This window comes from Centroberyx gerrardi, chromosome 9 (assembly GCF_048128805.1).
Source record: "Centroberyx gerrardi isolate f3 chromosome 9, fCenGer3.hap1.cur.20231027, whole genome shotgun sequence".
Lineage (NCBI taxonomy): Eukaryota > Metazoa > Chordata > Actinopteri > Beryciformes > Berycidae > Centroberyx > Centroberyx gerrardi.
The window spans coordinates 281,689-304,321 of record NC_136005.1 but is presented as its reverse complement, the minus strand read 5'-3'; the positions used below and the strand labels follow the sequence as shown (position 1 = coordinate 304,321).

At 45.1% G+C, this 22,633-nt stretch overlaps 1 protein-coding gene across 1 annotated transcript in view; it reads right to left on the bottom strand.

The window, feature by feature from the left end:
• grin3bb (glutamate receptor, ionotropic, N-methyl-D-aspartate 3Bb) overlaps positions 1–22,633 on the bottom strand; it is a 110,860-nt gene that overhangs the window by 29,886 nt on the left and 58,341 nt on the right. The window contains exons 2-3 of the mRNA XM_078285810.1: positions 14,365–14,996; positions 1,147–2,239 (exon numbers count right to left, since the gene is read on the bottom strand). Of these exons, the coding sequence (XP_078141936.1) occupies positions 1,147–2,239; positions 14,365–14,996 (1,725 nt within the window). The remainder of the gene's footprint in view (positions 1–1,146; positions 2,240–14,364; positions 14,997–22,633) is intronic.

Here is a 22,633-nt window from a genome sequence, read left to right as displayed (position 1 = left end):
CCGCTCAAACTCATTTATTACCTCCGCCAAGGAGGTTATGTTTTCGGTGCGTTTGTTTGTGTGTTTGTTTGTCTGTCTGTCAGCAGGATTACGGAAAAACTACTGGCCCGATTTTCATGAAACTTGGTGGAAGGGTGTAGCATGGGCCAAGGAAGAACCCATTACATTTTGGAGTGGATCCGTATATTGGTTGCGCTTGCACATTTGCATATCATAGAAGACTGGATTGGCCTTGGCGGAGGTCTGCGCTCTCTGAGTGCCCTACTAGTTTATTTTGGGATGCAGTGAGATGCAATGACAAACAAAGGATGCAGTGACAGGATGCAATTGTGTCATGAAAAATAAATGAATAAAGCTCCCCTTCATTCTCCTTTGTTCTCTGCTTCAAATCATGCCATCTTCTTTTGCAGTCTGAAGGTGTGCGTTTGGAAACACCAACAGCACTGACAGACTGACAACAGATATGGTTTCTCGCAGTCCCGGTTAAATTTCTTGCCTGAAGTTCTGAGGAACGCCTCTGCACCTCATCCATCAGGACTCGCAGCTCGCGGTCTAAAAATTCATTTCTCTCTTTCTCTCTGCCATTGTCCTGCCTACTGTGTTGTTGGCGCAAAGGCAACGTTTATACTTTGCCACATTGATAATTGCAATCAGACGCAAAACAGGGGCAAATTGCACTCAGTTGCAACAGGTTATGGGCGTGTTTGCGTTGGCATATCATTAGCGCAATATATTTTGTGAAGCGGTCCTTGAGACGGAGCAAATAGCGGTTGCAAATGATACGTAATTCATGGTGCTATTAGCGGCCGTAATCCATTCTTTGTGAATTTGCCCCTCAGTCTTGGTGTTTCAATGGGCAAGGGCCCCCTTTTCATGTCCAGTTTTACTGTAACATTTTTTTTTCAATTGTCACAGTAATATTATAAGGGCACTAAGGCCCTGACCTTTGAACTCCTTATTTTTGGTTGCTTGTAATTTGTGGTGATCTGGGAAATGAAGCTTATTGTACTGTTGACCTTGTGGAGTCTCTCTGGAAAGGCTAAATGCCTAGAATGTAAAATGGTGAGAGTATTTTAGACACATCTGGATCTGAAAAGAACATGCATCAAACCACAAACCCAGGTTTGAATTGTTTCCACATCTCACCTTGGCGTCGTGGATTCCTGTAACCTCCTCAAAGGTCTTCTCTCCCACCATGACAGCGGCCAGGTTGGCGGTGTAGCTGGACAGCACCAGCAGGCAGAAGATCGCCCACAGGTTCATCAGGAACCGACCCGTCCAGCACTTTGGCGTCTTGGACGAGACGGTTCGTCCAAACAGGATGGCGTAGCACAGGTTGAGCGCCGAGGAGTAAGAGAACACCTTCACCCGGTTTCGTCCGTGAGGCGTCATGCCGAACGGACTCTTCCATTCGTAGAGCGTGAGGAAGAGGGCGGTGATGTGCAGCGCCACGAAGATACCCACCCACATGGACCAGTGGAGGGGCCACATAAAGGCACCGATGGGTGCCGCTGTGTCCTTACTGCGCACCAGGATGCCCAGACTGGTGGAGAAGAAGGGCGAGGTGAAGTCGATCACCCGGCTTCGCGCTGAGTTTATACTGAAGGAGGTGACGGCCATGTCAGCTATTCCATTGAGAAGATCCCCTACCAGCCCGGTCCAGCGGCCTCCTTTCCACGCTCCGTACTTTCCATCTCCAACGATATAAAGGTCAAACTCAAACCTCAGATCCTCGGCGAGCTTCTCCAGCAGGTCGATGCAGTATCCATAGCAGCACTTACCGTACTCCGCGGGCAGCAGGCTGCTGTTGCCGCCCGCCACTTCCTGGAAGTAGCGCTCCAGAGTTTCTGAGCTGTTGGTTCCTGCGTCCAGACAGTACTGACCGGCCGGGCAGTTCCCCTCGTCGTCCACGTCCCGCGTGAACACGAAGGGATGTTCCACCAGAGTCACGACCCGAACCCGGCTGCCCGCCACCGGCATGCCCGCCCTCCACCGCCCCCCGGTCCTCCCGCCCGGTCCCTCGGTCCTCAGGCGGCGCCCGGTTCCCCGCCAAACCCCCTGGTCCTCCACGTCCAGCCGGCCTCCTTCCCAGCTGCCCACGGTCACCCAGGTCGGCTGGCCCAGCGCGTCGCGCCGCAGGCTCCAGATGTGGAAGCGCTGGGAGGTGAGAACGTGGGAAAGGTTCTGGTGGACTCGGACTGGACCGGTCAGTCCAGAGAAGGATGTGTTGGACAGGAACCTGCGGACCAGAAGACAGCAGCTTAGATCTCATGGTGACAGTTTTAGATCCCATCACATCACATGGTTCAGACGAGCAGGATCACCATCTTGTTTTAAATCACTTTGCCCTCTATTATCCTTTTATCTTGTGATGCCTTTTTGTTTGATGTTTGATTTTATTTGTTAAAGCACTTTGCGAACCCTGTTGTTAAAAAGTGCTATACAAAAAAGTTTATCGTTATAATTATGAATATTATTATATCAACTCTAATTACATCTGAACAGAAACAGATTACTGTGATCGTCACCAGTCATCACACCCGGCATCTTGCCCACACTGTAATATGAAACAGATACTCATAATTAGTTTGTTCCTTCAGTCTTAATTTGACCTTTCTAAATTTCTTTTCATGATTCCTTTGTAGTATTTCTTTGTGTTGCCGCTCTCTTATCTCATCCTCCTCACAGTTAATCTCCACAGCTCTCACACATTCCCAGGCTTCTGTCTGTATGCAGAGCGAGCTGCAGGAGACTCTGAGTCTGCAGAGCGAGCCGCCTGCTGCAGCGAGGCTCTATCCGACACCGGCAGGGAAATATTATGGCAGGTTGGACACAGCTGAACAGGTGATGAAGGATTTAGGTGCTCCGTTACATTTATTCACAAAAAATAGATCAAACATGCTAAATTAAATTACACACAGACTGACGAAGACAGATAAAAACCCCAGAAGACTGAATATCTCACCTTAATAAAAATGGTAGTGAATAAGAAAGAAAGGAATAAATTATAAATAAAAACAGAAACCTAGCTGCAAGTGGACCTGAGCGATCCTGACAAACAGATGGAGAGGAGGAGGACGAAGGACAGGACTTTCTCCCTCTGGAAGTCTCTCCCACATCAGAGACTCTTCCTCACTCTCCTCAAAATCCCTTAAAACACCTTTTTAAAACTGCTTTTAATCTCTAACTCTCTTTCAGCCCCCTGGTCTTTTAATAATAATAATAATAATAATAATAATAATAATAATACGTTTAATTTTCTTGTCCTCCCTATTTGAAATGTTCTATTCTCTGCCTCACTCACTGATACTGTCTGTTATGTGTTTTGTGTATCTCTTTTACTATTTAAAGCGTCTTTGAGTACTTAGAAAAGCACTATACAAATAAAATGTGTTATTATTTATGATATTAGAGTTAATTAAAGTCTGCAGAGGCTGCAGGGTCTGAATCCACAACCACTGCAATAATAGTAACACTACTAACAATAATAATACAGTATGTATTTGATGTGTTTAGCGGTTTCTAGTGAGATAACTGAGATGTTGAACACAAAGTTGAACCAGCAAAATGAAAGGCTCAGGTTAACATCTGTGGTATCTTGGTAATAAACAACTAATGATATGATTAACCTAATTAAGGCATGTAAATGCTTTAATCTGATTATTTTAATCAGAATAAGGTCATAATCGGTGTAACATACAAACATTACGACATGACAGTCAACATGTGTTGAAATACAGCCAACACTGAAGATAATACTGCTGTGCATCTGTAAATAAAGTAATCTGTAAATAAAGTAATCTGTAATCTGTAAATAAAGTAATCTGTAATTAAGGTAATCTGTAAGAATCTGACAGAAATTTTCCAACATTTTTATCTGATATGGAGCTGAATGTCTGATGGACTAAAACAACCAAATAGATCCATAGTAATAAATAAAGCAATATTATAATAATATAGTAGGATAACTAGTAGTAGTAGATAGTAGGATTATTTCTCCCAGGGACTGATAAGTAATATCATATCTGATCTGGATTCCTGATCTGAACTGGATACCTGATCTGAACTGGATTCCTGATCTGAACTGGATTCCTGTCAGAAACATGGAGGCGGGGCTTCAGAGTCCAGTCCAGGAACAGAATTTAACGACATGACAGTCTGATCATTTTTGATCTGAAGCTGATCAGTTTGTTAAATAAATTAAAATAACACACATGTTGCACATCATGTATACATGTGGTAAATTCACATATTTGCTTTCTTCATGTTCTTCAGTATATGTTATTACATTATATATTTTTATACTTTTGCATCTAATTTCATTTTTTTTGTATATTTTTATATTGCACACAATTCTTAATTGATTGTTTTTGTTTGTCTCATTATGTCCTGCTGCACATGCTGCTATTCATACTTTTCGTATATTTTTATTTAACACATTCTATTTGTCTTTACTGTCCCGTTATTATTTGCTGCCGCATCGACCCAGTTTCCCCACGGGAATCAATACATTTGAATGTAATCTAATCTAATTTTAAATGTGAGGTGCAGATAAAAACAGGCAGTGGAGTCTGACCTGCGGTGTTTGGAGGACGAGCCGGCCGAACGCTTTCTTATTAGAGGAAAACAGTTCCGGTCCAGCTGACTGACACTGACAAGGACGACTGACTGTCTGCAGCAGTGACAGACCGTAAAGAAACAACACTGCTGCTGATGGGACAGACAGAGGAACACAACAACACTGTTACTGAGACTCACTTTATGCAGACTGCATTAACCTGAATTAACCTGAAATTAACCTGAATTAACCTGAATTAACATTAATTAACATGAGTTAATCTGAATTAACCTGAAATTAACCTGAATTAACCCGAATTAACCTGAAATTAACCTGAATTAACCTGAATTAACATTAATTAACATGAGTTAATCTGAATTAATCTGAAATTAACCTGAATTAACCTGAATTAACATTAATTAACATGAGTTAATCTGAATTAACCTGAAATTAACCTGAATTAACCCGAATTAACCTGAAATTAACCTGAATTAACCTGAATTAACATTAATTAACATGAGTTAATCTGAATTAATCTGAAATTAACCTGAATTAACCCGAATTAACCCGAATTAACCTGAAATTAACCCGAATTAACCCGAATTAACCTGAAATTAACCTGAATTATCCTGAATTAACCCAAATTAACCTGAAATTAACCTGAATTAACCTGAATTAACATTAATTAACATGAGTTAATCTGAATTAACCTGAAATTAACCTGAATTAACCCAAATTAACCCAAATTAACCTGAAATTAACCCAAATTAACCTGAAATTAACCTGAATTAACCCGAATTAACCCGAATTAACCTGAATTAACCTGAATTAACCAATAACCACCATTAACCTGAATTAACCTGAAATTAACCTGAATTAACCTGAAATTAACCTGAATTAACCCGAATTAACCCGTGTTAACCCGTGTTAACCTGAATTAACCCGTGTTAACCTGAATTAACCCGTGTTAACCCATGTTAACCCATGTTAACCCGTGTTAACCTGAGTTAACCCGTGTTAACCCGTGTTAACCCGTGTTAACTGAATTAACCCGTGTTAACCCGCGTTAACCCGTGTTAACCTGCGTCCTGCTGGTCAGACTGTATCAGATCACCTGATCATCCAAACCCACATTAACAACAAAGTCTCCAATCCACATCTAGCAGCTACAGACACAGAAATAAACCACCAGGCAGTTCTGATGGAAACATACTGGTAACCAGTATCATACTGGTCTGAATGGATTGTCAGGATACTGGTGGAGACGAGAGTTTACTGTCAGTTTGAAAGGACTGAATACACACTCTCTCTCTCTCACACACACACACACACACACACACACACACTCCGTCAGTCTACGCCGGACTCTTCTACTTGACTTGTACTGAGATTTCAGATTTCACCACTTGACTTGAAGCTCACTGCGGCGGCACCAGCTGCTGTGTGAGCAGTACAGTGAAGCTGAGCAGTAAAGTGAAGCTGAGCAGTAAAGTGAAGCTGAGCAGTACAGTGAAGCAGTAAAGTGAAGCTGAGCAGTAAAGTGAAGCTGAGCAGTACAGTGAAGCTGAGCAGTACAGTGAAGCAGTAAAGTGAAGCTGAGCAGTACAGTGAAGCTGAGCAGTACAGTGAAGCAGTAAAGTGAAGCTGAGCAGTAAAGTGAAGCTGAGCAGTACAGTGAAGCTGAGCAGTACAGTGAAGCTGAGCAGTACAGTGAAGCTGAGCAGTAAAGTGAAGCTGAGCAGTACAGTGAAGCAGTAAAGTGAAGCTGAGCAGTACAGTGAAGCAGTAAAGTGAAGCTGAGCAGTAAAGTGAAGCTGAGCAGTACAGTGAAGCTGAGCAGTACAGTGAAGCTGAGCAGTACAGTGAAGCAGTAAAGTGAAGCTGAGCAGTACAGTGAAGCAGTAAAGTGAAGCTGAGCAGTAAAGTGAAGCTGAGCAGTACAGTGAAGCTGAGCAGTAAAGTGAAGCTGAGCAGTAAAGTGAAGCTGAGCAGTACAGTGAAGCAGTAAAGTGAAGCTGAGCAGTAAAGTGAAGCTGAGCAGTACAGTGAAGCAGTAAAGTGAGGCTGAGCAGTACAGTGAAGCTGAGCAGTAAAGTGAAGCTGAGCAGTAAAGTGAAGCTGAGCAGTACAGTGAAGCTGAGCAGTAAAGTGAAGCTGAGCAGTACAGTGAAGCAGTAAAGTGAAGCTGAGCAGTACAGTGAAGCAGTAAAGTGAAGCTGAGCAGTAAAGTGAAGCTGAGCAGTACAGTGAAGCTGAGCAGTACAGTGAAGCTGAGCAGTACAGTGAAGCAGTAAAGTGAAGCTGAGCAGTACAGTGAAGCAGTAAAGTGAAGCTGAGCAGTAAAGTGAAGCTGAGCAGTACAGTGAAGCTGAGCAGTACAGTGAAGCTGAGCAGTAAAGTGAAGCTGAGCAGTACAGTGAAGCAGTAAAGTGAAGCTGAGCAGTACAGTGAAGCAGTAAAGTGAAGCTGAGCAGTAAAGTGAAGCTGAGCAGTACAGTGAAGCTGAGCAGTACAGTGAAGCTGAGCAGTAAAGTGAAGCTGAGCAGTACAGTGAAGCAGTAAAGTGAAGCTGAGCAGTACAGTGAAGCAGTAAAGTGAAGCTGAGCAGTAAAGTGAAGCTGAGCAGTACAGTGAAGCTGAACAGTACAGTGAAGCAGTACAGTGAAGCTGAGCAGTACAGTGAAGCTGAGCAGTACAGTGAAGCAGTAAAGTGAAGCTGAGCAGTACAGTGAAGCTGAGCAGTACAGTGAAGCTGAGCAGTACAGTGAAGCAGTAAAGTGAAGCTGAGCAGTACAGTGAAGCAGTAAAGTGAAGCTGAGCAGTACAGTGAAGCTGAGCAGTAAAGTGAAGCTGAGCAGTAAAGTGAAGCTGAGCAGTACAGTGAAGCTGAGCAGTAAAGTGAAGCTGAGCAGTAAAGTGAAGCTGAGCAGTACAGTGAAGCAGTAAAGTGAAGCTGAGCAGTACAGTGAAGCAGTAAAGTGAAGCTGAGCAGTAAAGTGAAGCTGAGCAGTACAGTGAAGCTGAGCAGTACAGTGAAGCTGAGCAGTACAGTGAAGCAGTAAAGTGAAGCTGAGCAGTACAGTGAAGCAGTAAAGTGAAGCTGAGCAGTAAAGTGAAGCTGAGCAGTACAGTGAAGCTGAGCAGTAAAGTGAAGCTGAGCAGTAAAGTGAAGCTGAGCAGTACAGTGAAGCAGTAAAGTGAAGCTGAGCAGTACAGTGAAGCAGTAAAGTGAAGCTGAGCAGTAAAGTGAAGCTGAGCAGTACAGTGAAGCTGAACAGTACAGTGAAGCAGTACAGTGAAGCTGAGCAGTACAGTGAAGCTGAGCAGTACAGTGAAGCAGTACAGTGAAGCTGAGCAGTACAGTGAAGCTGAGCAGTACAGTGAAGCAGTACAGTGAAGCTGAGCAGTACAGTGAAGCTGAGCAGTAAAGTGAAGCTGAGCAGTAAAGTGAAGCTGAGCAGTACAGTGAAGCTGAGCAGTAAAGTGAAGCTGAGCAGTACAGTGAAGCTGAGCAGTACAGTGAAGCTGAGCAGTAAAGTGAAGCTGAGCAGTACAGTGAAGCTGAGCAGTACAGTGAAGCTGAACAGTACAGTGAAGCAGTACAGTGAAGCTGAGCAGTACAGTGAAGCTGAGCAGTACAGTGAAGCAGTAAAGTGAAGCAGTAAAGTGAAGCAGAGCGACTCACATGGTGCCGACAAACAAAACAAGAAAGGAAAATAAACAGACTGACTTTTTTCATCAAAGAATCAACTGCTGCTAGTGTTGCTGCTAGCAATATTCCCACTGCCTCCAAGCTCAGTGAAGCTAACGCTCGCTCCGCTCAGGATGCTGAGCGCTAACTGATGCTCACAGCCGAGGGCGAGTAAATATTACAAATACTGACAGTATGATGAAGATGAGGAGGAGGAGCAGCATCACAACATGGTGAGAGACACTGTGTGAGAATCACTGTTTTCTAAGTCAGGACAGATCAGCCCCAACCTGAAGCTAATGTATAGAAAGGATGTAATAATAATAATAATAATAATAATAATAATATCTTTATCTTCACTTTTCAAAACCAGGTTACAAAGTGCTTTGCAAGAAAATATCAATTATGTACAGCCAGGGGTTAAAGTGGGATTTGGCAGGTGGGGGAACCCTGTTTCGGGGGGGGGGGGGGGGGGTCCAGAGGTCCAGAGGACTGGTCTTCTGTCTGGACTCAGAACAGCTGAAAGATTCCTACCTGAGCATCATACAGGGTTAAAACCTCAGGCATACGGCCAGGAGCAAGTCTGTTAGGTGCTTTAAAAGTGATCAAGAAAATCTTAGAAAAGTGATCAACAAAATCTTAAAATCGATCCTAAATGTGATGGAGCCAATGGAGGGAAACTGAAACAGGAGTGACATGTTTTCTGTTTCTGGTCCTGGTGAGTCTGGACCAGCTGTAGTTTGTAAAAACTCTGCAGACTGAAACAGGTGAAAGGAGAGTTACTCTACATGAAGGAGATAGAAGCATGCATAACACTTTCCAGGTTCTTCCACATTAAAATTATATCATTTTTGTATGTCTTCTAAGTTGGAGGAATCAACTGCACAACTGACTTAACATGCTTGTCCAGACTGAGGCTGCTGTCAAAAATGATACCAAGACTTTTACAATCTGTGGTAACATTAACAGACCACGGACAAAGATGTCTCACGATTTGGCAATTTATAGAGTCAGGACTTATAAGAACGACTTCTGATTTGTCGGGATTCAACTGCAAAAAGTTTCCAGGTTAGAAGGCAGTCAGTCAGTCTGTCAATCTGCTTTAAGTCAGTGGGATGGATGGATAAATACAGCCGAGTGTCATCTGCATAGAAGGAAATCTGACATTATGTGAACAACAAGCTCCAGCTGCAGCATATCCATGGAGGAAAGGACTGGTCCTAGACCAGACCCCTGGGGAACCCCAGGAGACATCTTTGCACACAGTGACCTGGCATCACCAATGCTTACACTAAAACTCCTATCTCATAGATAAGAATAAAACCAGAAATGCCAACCCAGTGTTTAAGACGATCAAGGAGAAAAAATGATCAACCGTATGAAATGCAGCACTCCAGACTGAAAGAACTAACAGCAGATTCATGACTTCCAGTCAGCGGTCTCAGTGCTGCGATGCGTCACAGTAACACAGAACACACATGAAGTAACTTCTGTCATGTGGTTTTTCTACAGAGAAGCAGAAGTGTGGATCCGACAGTAAATTAGCAGCAGTGAGCTCTCAGCCTGGTGAAGGGTCGCTTCATGGCAGATTCACCACCAACAGGCTGAACATAATGAAGCCCAGCAGCCGTTAATAATACAGACGGCAGGTCGGCATGGTGAACTTTGTCAGGGAAAAAGAAACGACAAAGACAAAAGTCAGAAAAGCTCATTTGGCTCTAACCCTCTGCCGGCCTCCTGTCTCCCGCCCGAACCCGCCGGCAGCAGAGACATTAAATTGAAAGGTTATGGGGATTGTAAATATTTAAAATGTGTTATTGTTTCAGCCCCTTCCTAAAGGACGTTACTGCTCCGTTCTTATGGACACAAGCTGGTAGAAATCTGGGCGGTAATGACTGGCTAATATAATAATAATATTTAATCTTTCTCCCACAAAGATCAGCTAAATAGTACTAAACATTTTTAACAAGAGGAAACCTGCTCTGGCCAGCAGTAAGGAAGTCTGTAACTGTTGAAACACACTGGCTCTGTCTGCACTGTGGTTTATTACTAATAAAATATGACTTTTCACTTTGAAATTCACTGCCAGAGTGTCTGTCTTTTGTTTGACAACTGAACAGTTTTACATTCATTGAAAGGTTTTGTGTTTGGAGTTATGAGATAAAAAGCTCCAAAGTTTCTACACATTCAGAGTCGACCTCACTGCTAAGTCATCCGATCAGAATGATTAATTGATCAATCTTATCAGGTTCAGATTGTTAATTATCATGTTCAGAGACGATGTATCAACAGAATGAGATTTTAGACAAGACTTCAGGCTCAGGAACCAGAGATCTCGTCTTCTGAAACACTGAAACGTGATGAGCGGGTTCAGTTCCCTAGAGCAAGGCACTACCCTGCCAGGACCAGAGGTTTGCTCTGGCTGGGTTGCCAGTTCCTGTTCTGGCTGGGTTGCCAGTTCCTGCTCTGGCTGGGTTGCCAGTTCCTGCTCTGGCTGGGTTGCCAGTTCCTGCTCTGTGCTTCCAGCAGCTGTAACTCATCAGAATGGAACATTTCAGCAGAAAACACTGCTGCCATCTGTTTGACGGCCAATAAAAGGCCGTAACTTGAACATCATCCTCAGATAATGAAACCGAGTTCAGTGCCATAATGTTTTCATTCCAAATGTTTCTCTGCAGTTAAAAGCCGTGATGCCGCAGCAGCCGGAGGCGGAGCTGAAACCCTCCGCCGGTCTGCAGACTGAGGCTCCGCCCACCGGTCCTGCACACTGAAACCAAGATGTGCTGCAACACGCCGGTCTAGAACAGCTACAGACGGGTTCAGTAGCAGGGGCGGTTTTAGTGATTTGGAGGCCCCAGGCAAAGACCAATGTGTGAGGCCCTTCTCCCTTTTGCTTAACACGATCATAGCTAGTGAACAAAAACTATTTGGAGGCACCAAGGCAGCTCTTTTCAGTTAACAAAGCCACAGAACTAAAGGACAGACCCAAATGAGAATTATAACTGTTCTAACTGAAGAACTTCAAATGACCTTCAGTCACACACACACACACACACACACACTCACCCACACACACACCCACACACACACACTCAGAGCTCTTTATCTGATGCACAGCACCGCGACCGCTAGGTGTGGAGAACGAGATGAGGGAAGCAGGAAGGGATTCTATACTACAGAACAATACACTGGCTCTTGTACATATGAGAATTGATAACTGGGCCGAGGTGCTATGAAAAATGTCCTAGTGAGATATTACGAACAATGAGCCTCATGCAAAAACCACTCCTACGAACAGATTTGTTCTTAAATCACTCGTACGAGCGATTTAAGAGAACTTGCCGCATTCACCAATTTAGAATTTTCTCTTAGGTAGAACAAAATGTAGAGTGGTCCAGACCTGTCGTAGAGTCACGCACAATCAACCTGCCGTTCTCCAAAGCAAAAAAAATACTTTGTTGTTGACTAATAGATTGTATCTCTGTCACTTTGAAGACATTTTGAGTTTGAATATATGTAAATGACACTGTAATGTATAATCATGTTGAGATTAACTACTGTGGTTATAGTCACAGGAAAAATAGCAATCTCATAAATATCCACAGTAGCCTATAAGTGCGCTCAATACAAAGACAAAACAAAAAACACTAATAATTGGCAGGTTATTTGATAAACACTCAGGTCAGACAAAGGCAAGGTTAGATTGTATTGCATAAAATACATTATGGAGGGAGATGAATCTGATTTAGGCTATTTTACTCCAGTTGGTAACGTTAATGTGGGTGTGCAGGTGAATCTAAATTTTAAAAAGAGACATGGCTTTAGGTCTTACCATTAGAGTCATGCATAAGCCTGTATCATCACATGCTGCAGCAAGTCTCTGTCCAGGGCAGCATCCTCCTCCTGACACATCACCAGTTACAGCAGGTATTCTTTCATCTGTCTGTAACGGAGAATTCCTCCTGGCCTCCTGTTGCAGTCATGGATCGTCTTGCTTTTTGCATCTAATTTCATGTCAAGCCATTTCTTTTTTTATTTCTGTGACGGTGCCCTAATGACAAATCACTATAGTCCTATAATATTCCTATAATACTCCGATAGGGACTTAGAGTGTCTGTGATACTCACTAGTGAGTTTATAGTGACCATATCATGGTATTTTTGTCTTCTGTAGTATCACTATAATATTCCTATAGGGAATTATAGATTTGTTGGGATATTTATTTAGTATTCATCTAAAATGTAGTATAGGAATACTAAGCCTATAGTTGTTTTTCGTAAGGGAACGCACAACAGACAACACTGCATTAACAGCACAAGTTATGTTTTTCCATTCCTTGGCTTTAGCAGGGCCTTTGATTCCACTATTGAATTATATTAAATATTATATGCTTTGGTTGATTTATTTCTGACAGTAGGACTTCAGTCTCAGAGCTGGTAGACTTCTTCTTAGTCTTCCGTGTCATTTTTATGAATGAAGCTTCCCGACATATGGGCCGGACCCCTAACCTTATATGGCATTATTGGGGCGTCAATTAGGCAAATTCACAATTCTCATGAACGCGCATTTATTTAGAACAGGTGGAATTCATAAAAAAAAAAATTCACGAGGCCCTTTGGCGGACGAGGCTCCAAGCAATTGCCTACCTAACCCTTATGGTAAAACCGCCTATGAGTATGGATGAGTATGAGATGGGACTGGCTGCGATAAGGAAGATTTTTGGTTGAAACCACAAATCCTGTCCTATAATGTGGAGCAGTGATGGGCAATCCACCAGAGAGGAACCGAACCGGACCGGACCGAACTGAACTGAACTGAACTGAACTGAACTGAACTGAACTGAACTGAACCGAACCGAATTTAACCGAACCGAACTGAACTGAGGTGAACCAGCTGCTGTAGTGTTTGAGTGTTTGAATGGAAACCTGCAGACTCTCAGATCTGTTATTGTTGTTGTTTTTGCAGCGTCTCTCTGCCTCTTGTTGTTTTGTTGTTTTCTTGGATGTTTTCAGCCTGTGGATCTGATTCTCATTAAAATCCTGTTTTCTGATTCCTGTTGTGATTCAGCTGATTTCATGTTGTGGATTGTGGTGCAGGCTGCGGGTCAGGTGGCTTCTGCACGATGAACAGAAAGCACAGAGCCGGAGCATCAGTCTGAACTGAGCTGTGGGCTGTGTGATAACACCCCCCCCCCCCCCACCCCCCTACCCCCTCCACCCCCACCCCTCCCCCCCCTCCACCCCCGGGACTCAGCTAAGAGGAACTCATGAATAAAGCTTAAACCCCGACATGTTTATATTCCAGCTGTGTGAGAGAGAAAACACAAAGAAGCAGAGAGAGATTTGTAATTGTGAATACATGTGTATGTGTGTGTATGTGTGTGTGTGTGTGTGTGTGTGTGTGTGTGTGTGTGTGTGTGTGTGTGTGAATGAGAGAGAGGGCAGGATATACTGTTTATCTGTCAGGAGAGATGAATGTATATTTCCAACATGTTCATCTGTCAACGTCAGAGAGAAAAATGCTGTATGATGTATGTGTGTGTGTGTGTGTGTGTGTGTGTGTGTGTGTGTGTGTGTGTGTAAACTAACAGTAGGCTGTGTATCTCAGGGGGTAGAACAGGGTTGCGGGTTCGATTCCCACGCTGCACCTGGACAGGGTCAGCCGGTTCTGTCTTCACTCTGATGTTAAACTGAAGCTGCAGCAGAAACTCGTCAAATATTAAAATGTTTCTTCAGTCAATATTTGGATAGAAAGCAGAGTGTACTTCAGGTTAGATTAGATTAGAGGAAACTGTAACTGTCGCTGCAGCAGACGGTGAGAGAATCTAAAAGACTAATCATCTAAAATGATGTTAGCCAACGCTTCTGTAGAGTCTGATCGGCCAATCGGGTCGTGTGTTTAAACAACAGTACACAGTCCCAAGATGCATCATGCCTCCAGATAATAAAACATGTATGAATTCACATGTAAGGACAGCAGAACATACTGAGGCAAAGAAAAAGAATGGAAAATATGAAAAAATGTACAATATGGAGGTGGTCAGTCGCCGCGGCGACGTGGCGTTCTGTGTTCTGTCTGCAGCTTCAGGTCGGACCAGAAAGTGATGTGGTTTTACCTGGCCAGGTACTGTCCTGACGACGGCACCTCGTGTTTGTTGGGCTTGTCGTAGCAGTTCACCATATTCTGGATCAGCGCCAGATCCGGCCTCACCACCGTCGCCGTGGCGACCGCTCGGGCCACCAGCTGCAGGGCGTCCCGGATGTAAAAGTCCAGCGGTTTGCGCTCCACCTCGCCGTACGCCAGCAGGCCCAGCGGCAGGCCGATGGAGTGCAGGGCGTCGGGGCTCAGCGGATGTCCCAGAATCCAGTGCACCGTGGGCAGCGTGAGGCCGAGGTCCTGGGCGCTGCGCAGCACCGCCGCCGCGCACTGCGGGTCGGCGCCGAACAGCAGGACGGACGCCGGCGGCGGCCGGTTCTGCCGGAAGTGCCGGGACAGGAAGTCGTGGATCTGGGTGTCGTCGTGCGCCGACCGGGTGAGGTCGAGCAGGGCGCGCAGGCGCCAGGCGTCGTCGTCCCACGAAGCTCCGCCCCCGCCGTCCAGCAGGCGCAGCAGGCCGCGCGCCTCCTCCCAGCCGCGGCACAGCACCGCCATGCCCTCCCGCCAGCCCGACCGCCGCAGCACCGACAGCAGCAGCTCCGACAGACCGGACGCAGGAACGCCCGTCGACATCTGGAGGTGGAAACGGTTCTGCAGGAGAGGAGGAGAACGCTGCTTAGAATCAAACTGACTAGAACCACAGTGACTAGAACCACAGTGACTAGAACCACGCTGACTAGAACCACGCTGACTAGAACCACACTGACTAGAACCACGCTGACTAGAACCACACTGACTAGAACCACGCTGACTAGAACCACACTGACTAGAACCACGCTGACTAGAACCACAGTGACTAGAACCACGCTGACTAGAACCACACTGACTAGAACCACGCTGACTAGAACCACACTGACTAGAACCACGCTGACTAGAACTACACTGACTAGAACCACACTGACTAGAACCACGCTGACTAGAACCACACTGACTAGAACCACAGTGACTAGAACCACAGTGACTAGAACCACGCTGACTAGAACCACAGTGACTAGAACCACAGTGACTAGAACTACGCTGACTAGAACCACGCTGACTAGAACCACACTGACTAGAACCACACTGACTAGAACCACGCTGACTACAACCACACTGACTAGAACCACGCTGACTAGAACCACACAGACTAGAACCACACTGACTAGAACTACACTGACTAGAACCACGCTGACTAGAACCACGCTGACTAGAACTACGCTGACTAGAACCACGCTGACTAGAACCACACTGACTAGAACCAGACTGACTAGAACCAGACTGACTAGAACCACGCTGACTAGAACCACACTGACTAGAACCACACTGACTAGAACCACGCTGACTAGAACCACACTGACTAGAACCACGCTGACTAGAACCACGCTGACTAGAACCACAGTGACTAGAACCACGCTGACTAGAACCACGCTGACTAGAACCACAGTGACTAGAACTACGCTGACTAGAACCACGCTGACTAGAACCACGCTGACTAGAACCACACTGACTAGAACCACGCTGACTAGAACCACGCTGACTAGAACCACACTGACTAGAACCACACTGACTAGAACTACACTGACTAGAACCACGCTGACTAGAACCACGCTGACTAGAACCACGCTGACTAGAACTACGCTGACTAGAACCAGACTGACTAGAACCAGACTGACTAGAACCACGCTGACTAGAACTACGCTGACTAGAACCACGCTGACTAGAACCACACTGACTAGAACCACACTGACTAGAACCAGACTGACTAGAACCAGACTGACTAGAACCACGCTGACTAGAACCACGCTGACTAGAACCACACTGACTAGAACCACGCTGACTAGAACTACGCTGACTAGAACCACGCTAACTAGAACCACACTGACTAGAACTACGCTGACTAGAACCAGACTGACTAGAACCAGACTGACTAGAACCACGCTGACTAGAACCACGCTGACTAGAACCACGCTGACTAGAACTACGCTGACTAGAACCACGCTGACTAGAACCACACTGACTAGAACCAGACTGACTAGAACCAGGCTGACTAGAACCACACTGACTAGAACCACACTGACTAGAACCAGACTGACTAGAACTACACTGACTAGAACCACGCTGACTAGAACCAGACTGACTAGAACCAGACTGACTAGAACCACGCTGACTAGAACCACGCTGACTAGAACCACACTGACTAGAACCACGCTGACTAGAACCACACTGACTAGAACCACACTGACTAGAACCACGCTGACTAGAACCACACTGACTAGAACCACGCTGACTAGAACCACACTGACTAGAACCACGCTGACTAGAACCACGCTGACTAGAACCACGCTGACTAGAATCAAACTGACTAGAACCACAGTGACTAGAACCACAGTGACTAGAACTACGCTGACTAGAACCACGCTGACTAGAACCACACTGACTAGAACCACGCTGACTAGAACCACACTGACTAGAACCACGCTGACTAGAACCACACTGACTAGAACCACGCTGACTAGAACCACGCTGACTAGAACCACACTGACTAGAACCACACTGACTAGAACCTACTACGAAGCTCCTGATGCATTACTCTCATTAGCAGAAATACTTTGATTGATACGAATCTTCATATTGAATCGACTTCACTGATCGACTTATAAACCAGATGGCGTTCCTGCTAATGAACTTCTCAGTAAAGACAAACTGAATGAATATTAGAGTCACAGCAGCTATGACTCAGTTTAATAACGTTATTAAAGTCATACAGTCCTAATTAGTTCTCACTCTGAATATTCTGCTGAACATCCAGAGGGATTCCTCAGAGAAACTGGAGCTCAGTGTCTAAAGTTTAGAGCTTTATAAATGTTTTATCTTAACCAGCAGCTTCAGGCTGGACATCATTTGTTTATTATTTTTCATGAAACAAAATACCAAAAACAACATGATAAACAACATCTTCCCATTCACAGGGAGACAGTCAGCAAAAAAGAAAAAAAGAAGAAAGTTATTTAAAAGAAAGATACCAAACATCAAGGGATTTAACCAACATACATAAATAATACACTCTTTTTTTTTTTTAATCAACCCACTTTGCGTTTTCAGAGTAAATCGACCAACTAGTTCCCCAAACATGTTAAAGCTGCCAGTCTGTGATCTGGCTCCAGACCTGCAGCTGATTTATTCAGCTGGAGGATCATCATGATGTCACATGTCTGTATAAGACTGTTGATCATCATGATGTCATGTCTGTATAAGACTGTTGATCATCATGATGTCATGTCTGTATAAGACTGTTGATCATCATGATGTCACATGTCTGTATAAGACTGTTGATCATCATGATGTCACATGTCTGTATAAGACTGTTGATCATCATGATGTCATGTCTGTATAAGACTGTTGATCATCATGATGTCATGTCTGTATAAGACTGTTGATCATCATGATGTCATGTCTGTATAAGACTGTTGATCATCATGATGTCACATGTCTGTATAAGACTGTTGATCATCATGATGTCATGTCTGTATAAGACTGTTGATCATCATGATGTCACATGTCTGTATAAGACTGTTGATCATCATGATGTCATGTCTGTATAAGACTGTTGATCATCATGATGTCACATGTCTGTATAAGACTGTTGATCATCATGATGTCACATGTCTGTATAAGACTGTTGATCATCATGATGTCATGTCTGTATAAGACTGTTGATCATCATGATGTCATGTCTGTATAAGACTGTTGATCATCATGATGTCATGTCTGTATAAGACTGTTGATCATCATGATGTCACATGTCTGTATAAGACTGTTGATCATCATGATGTCATGTCTGTATAAGACTGTTGATCATCATGATGTCACATGTCTGTATAAGACTGTTGATCATCATGATGTCATGTCTGTATAAGACTGTTGATCATCATGATGTCACATGTCTATAGAGAAGAAGACTGTTGTCTTTAATTAACTGACTCCTCATACATAATGATGTGAACCCAGCTGATTTGGATGTGTTGCCTGATGTCAGTCAGTTCGACTCTGATGTTTCCTACAGCGATAGCGTCGCTGTTGAGGAGGCGGGGCTTGTTATGATTCGTCAACAGGTTGAACATTACAGCTGATTCAGTCTGTAAAAGTTTGTGCAGACTGTTGGAATCTAAAACTAAATGTCACTTTACAACTTGTGAAAAACGTTTTTAAAGAAACAGACAGACTTTGTTCATCAGGTTGATTAAGCTGCTTAGCAACTTAGTGTCACCGCCTGTCCTCATGTGACACATCTGGCAACCAATAAAACTTAACGCTTGGACGATTGGAGCGTGTTGTTCAGATACAGCGAGGCTGATGAATACAAACAATATGAATATGAACGACATGAATTCAGTTTCATTGAACTGAATGGTTTCACCTGTGACTCTGATGAAGGCCGGAGTGTTTTGTCACAAAACAAATAAAATGAAAACTGTTTCTGCTCATCAGACAGAACAGAAACCTCTCCCGGCTTCGCTCTGCGACTCGGAGCAGCGAAAGACAAAATGAGTTGATTTGAAACCAAACGTCTCCGAGGCCTCTTTCACTCTCTCTGTTGGCCGGATCGTCACCGTAACCTTCCCCGACACGCCGCTAACAGGCTTCCCAGACACAGGAGATGGAAACACAAATTGCAATTCATGCCACTCTCACCCCCCCCCCCCCCTCCACCCCCCCACCCCCCTCTGACTGCAGCAGAACAGGAAAGATGTGAGGCGGTTCACAGCTTCAGTCTGATTCTGCTGTTTTTGATCTGGCAGGATCCACAGAGGAACGGTGATGTCATCCATCACGCCTCCGTTTCCCTGCAGACGGAGAGATGAAGGGGCTGCTGGGAAAAAACGAGTGAGGAGGAGGAGGGAGAGGGACTGGAGTCTCTATCTGCCTCCATGTTTAACTTTATTCGTCTGTTGACTTCAGCTTCACACTGGGAGCAGACCACAGTCTTCAGTCTTCCACTGGGTGAACTGGGTGGACTGGGTGGACTGGGCGGACTGGGCGGACTGGATGGACTGGGTGAACTGGGGGAACTGGGTGAATTGGGTGAACTGGGTGGACTGGGTGGACTGGGGGAACTGGGGGAACTGGGCGAACTGGGCGGACTGGGCGGACTGGGCGGACTGGATGGACTGGGTGAACTGGGGGAACTGGGGGAACTGGGCGAACTGGGTGGATGGGTGGACTGGGCGGACTGAGTGGACTGGGTGGACTGGGCGGATGGGTGGATTGGGCGGATTGGGTGGATGGGTGGACTGGGTGGACTGGGTGGACTGGGTGGACTGGGCGGATGGGTGGACTGGGCGGACTGGGTGGATGGGTGGACTGGGTGGACTGGGTGGACTGGGCGGACTGCCTTGCTGACCGGTTCCTCAGCAGCAGATGAAGCTTCTCAGTCACGCTCACACTGGATCTTCCCATCCTGGTCCCATCCTGGTCCCATCCTGGTCCCATCCTGGTCCTTCATGCTGCATCATCAATACAAACTCGCGTTTCGCAGCCGAGCTTCGTTCAAACACACAGAACTTTATTTTAAATTCTAGTCCAGATCCCAAAGTTTCCCAAGACACCAAACATGTCGGGCTGAACAACAGGGAAATGAAGCACATCTGGGATTGGTGTAATGTTGCAGCCACAACAACACGGCCTCAGGATCAGCAGCTGAAGCTTTAAAGAAGTCCGGAATATGGAGACATTTTTTTTTACAAAAAAAAAATCTTTTTTCTAACTTTGAATCTACTTAAGAGGAATGTTAAGGGTTTAAGGTTTCAAACCGTTCAAACCAGGAGGGGGTTCACCTGCCAACACGAGGAAATCCTCTTTTTTTCTCTATTTAAGAATCTATTTAAAGCTCAGTCTGGCTTTGCTGTGGGAAGAGAAAGCATCAGATGGAAAAGAAGGCGATTCAAACGTCTGTAATACTTTTCTAAATCTTTCTGCAGATCGGACTCTTATCTTCAGATTCAAGGCGTCTTTCTGTCCGGATGCGGCTCTTATCTCAACGCCAAAATCTGTTTGTTTCCACCGGAGCCGCTGAAGGCGTCGCTCGATGACATCACAGGTCGTCTTTTCTGCTTAGGAGACTTTTTCATACGTAGATGAACATGAACCGTCCAGGATCACAGCGGCGTCATGCGGGAATTCTGTTTTATCATCTGGGCGTCAGATTTTCACTTGATGTGATGAGGAACAGAAAGGCCTGATGGGAGATTACTGAGGCCGCCGTCTGAACCCTGCTGCGTAAAGTTCGTATCTGATCTCCAGAAAAGTGAGACAACAAAGATAGGAGGATCAAAACAAACTGCTTTCATCTCAGTTTTCAGCCAGAAGATCTTATCCTCCTCCTCCTCTGCTTTCCTTAAAATGTTCAAACTTTCTGCTTCGATAAAAACATTGAAACATTGAAACATTGAAACATTGAAACAGTCAAACAGTGAAACATGGAAACATTGAGTTAAATCAGTTCCAGATTTAATGGAAAAGGAAGCGGTCGCTGTGTGTGTGTGTGTGTGTGTGTGTGTGTGTGTGTTCAGCACCACCAGAGGGAGTGAGTGTATCTGTCAGTATTTTCGTCAGATATTTCCTTGTGGATGAGCTGCAGCTGACCTCTGTCTGACCTCAGCGGTCTGAAACCAGTTTGACTTCAGAGAATCAGAGTTTTTGAGCAGCTGCATCATCACAAAGTTAAAAACGTAGAAACAATTTGGAAAGAGCCGCTGAGAGGAAACAGAGCGGTGAAACTCGGCCTGGCAGCTTCACACATCAAATCACCGCCGGCTTCAGCAGGGAAACCAAACAAACCGGCTTTCCTCAGTGTTTTGATCTGAGCTGAAGTATTTATCCTCTGCTGTCACAGGTCCTGTCAGGCAGCAGGATTGGTTTGATGTCCTCTTCTCATCGCTCTCTTCATTTATTCTCTATTTCACAGCGACGGTGTTCAGGCTGAATGCGGCACCTCCAGCCAGACGCTTCCCGCGGCGGTTTGAGGCCTTAAAGCCGAGAAGATCTGCCTGTCAAAGCCTCCGCAACAAGACGGCGCCGCGTGCCCCGAATAACAACACCGGCGATATACAACAGAATTATAAATGAGAGAAAGCGTGAATCTCTTTGATCACGCCACGCTCTAATCATTCGCTTCAGCTGTCTGACTCGTCTGGAAAGTCTCTCCAAACAGGCTTTGTTGAATCGCAGCATCTAGAGGTTATTAACGCCAATCAGAAGCAGGAGTCGGTCTGCGGCGCGGCGGGAAATCAAACCCACGCCATCCGGGTCGAACAAAGCACATCAACCAGAGATTAGCTCCAATCAAAGATTCAGCATCAGTGCTTCAGAGATCTGATGCCACCAAACTGACACAGAGCAAAACACGACTCCAGGGACCAATCAGATTCATCAGATTCACAGTTTAACAGAGAAGAAGACGTGCAGTCAGGGACGAGTCCGGGCCGAGGAAAGAAAGCCTCCGACAGTTTCAACACTAACTGTGACATGAAGAGGAACTCAGACCAGGTTCCTCCAGTAAAGGATTATGTTCCAACAGCAGGAAGTCTTCTGAACATTTCCACCTGTCGGTCACATAAAGGTTAGCTAACGCTTCAGTTTAGGAGTTTACCGCCGAGTCGAGGAGGCGGCCATCTTGGCTCACTGCTCTGCTCCTCCCACCAAACGCCGTACACAGACACGATGCCTCACTAGCTGGTGAGAGGCTCCGCCCCTCTGTGCCGGGCGAGTTTCCCCAGTCTTTCCTCCAGCTAATCCTTTCCTGCTGGGGAAACACACTTCTCTCACTTTGCCTGCACAAAGCTCCTTATTTACATTTTAAGACATAATACTCATTGAACTCATGGAACATTATTAAAGGTCTCATATCCTCCACTGTCCAGAGTTTTATTTTGTGTCTTTCTGTCCATTCAAAGCTGTGTGTGTGGTGTCATGAACCAAAAACACTCTCAATCCATTTCTCCACGTTCATTTTCCAGCATCTCTCTGAGCCTTACCAAGAACAGGCCGTTTCTGTCTCCGTGTCTTTAAGGCTCATTAATATTAACGACCCTCCGTTCCAATTGGCTAACCGTTTCGAGAGTGAAATGTGAGACGCCGCGGCCCGGCGGCTACAGGTAGGGAAAACTCTCCGGTAATAAACGATGACGACCGCTCGACCGCTTTGAAAAAAACACTTTGTTAGTCTATTATTTCTTACAGAAATGATAATG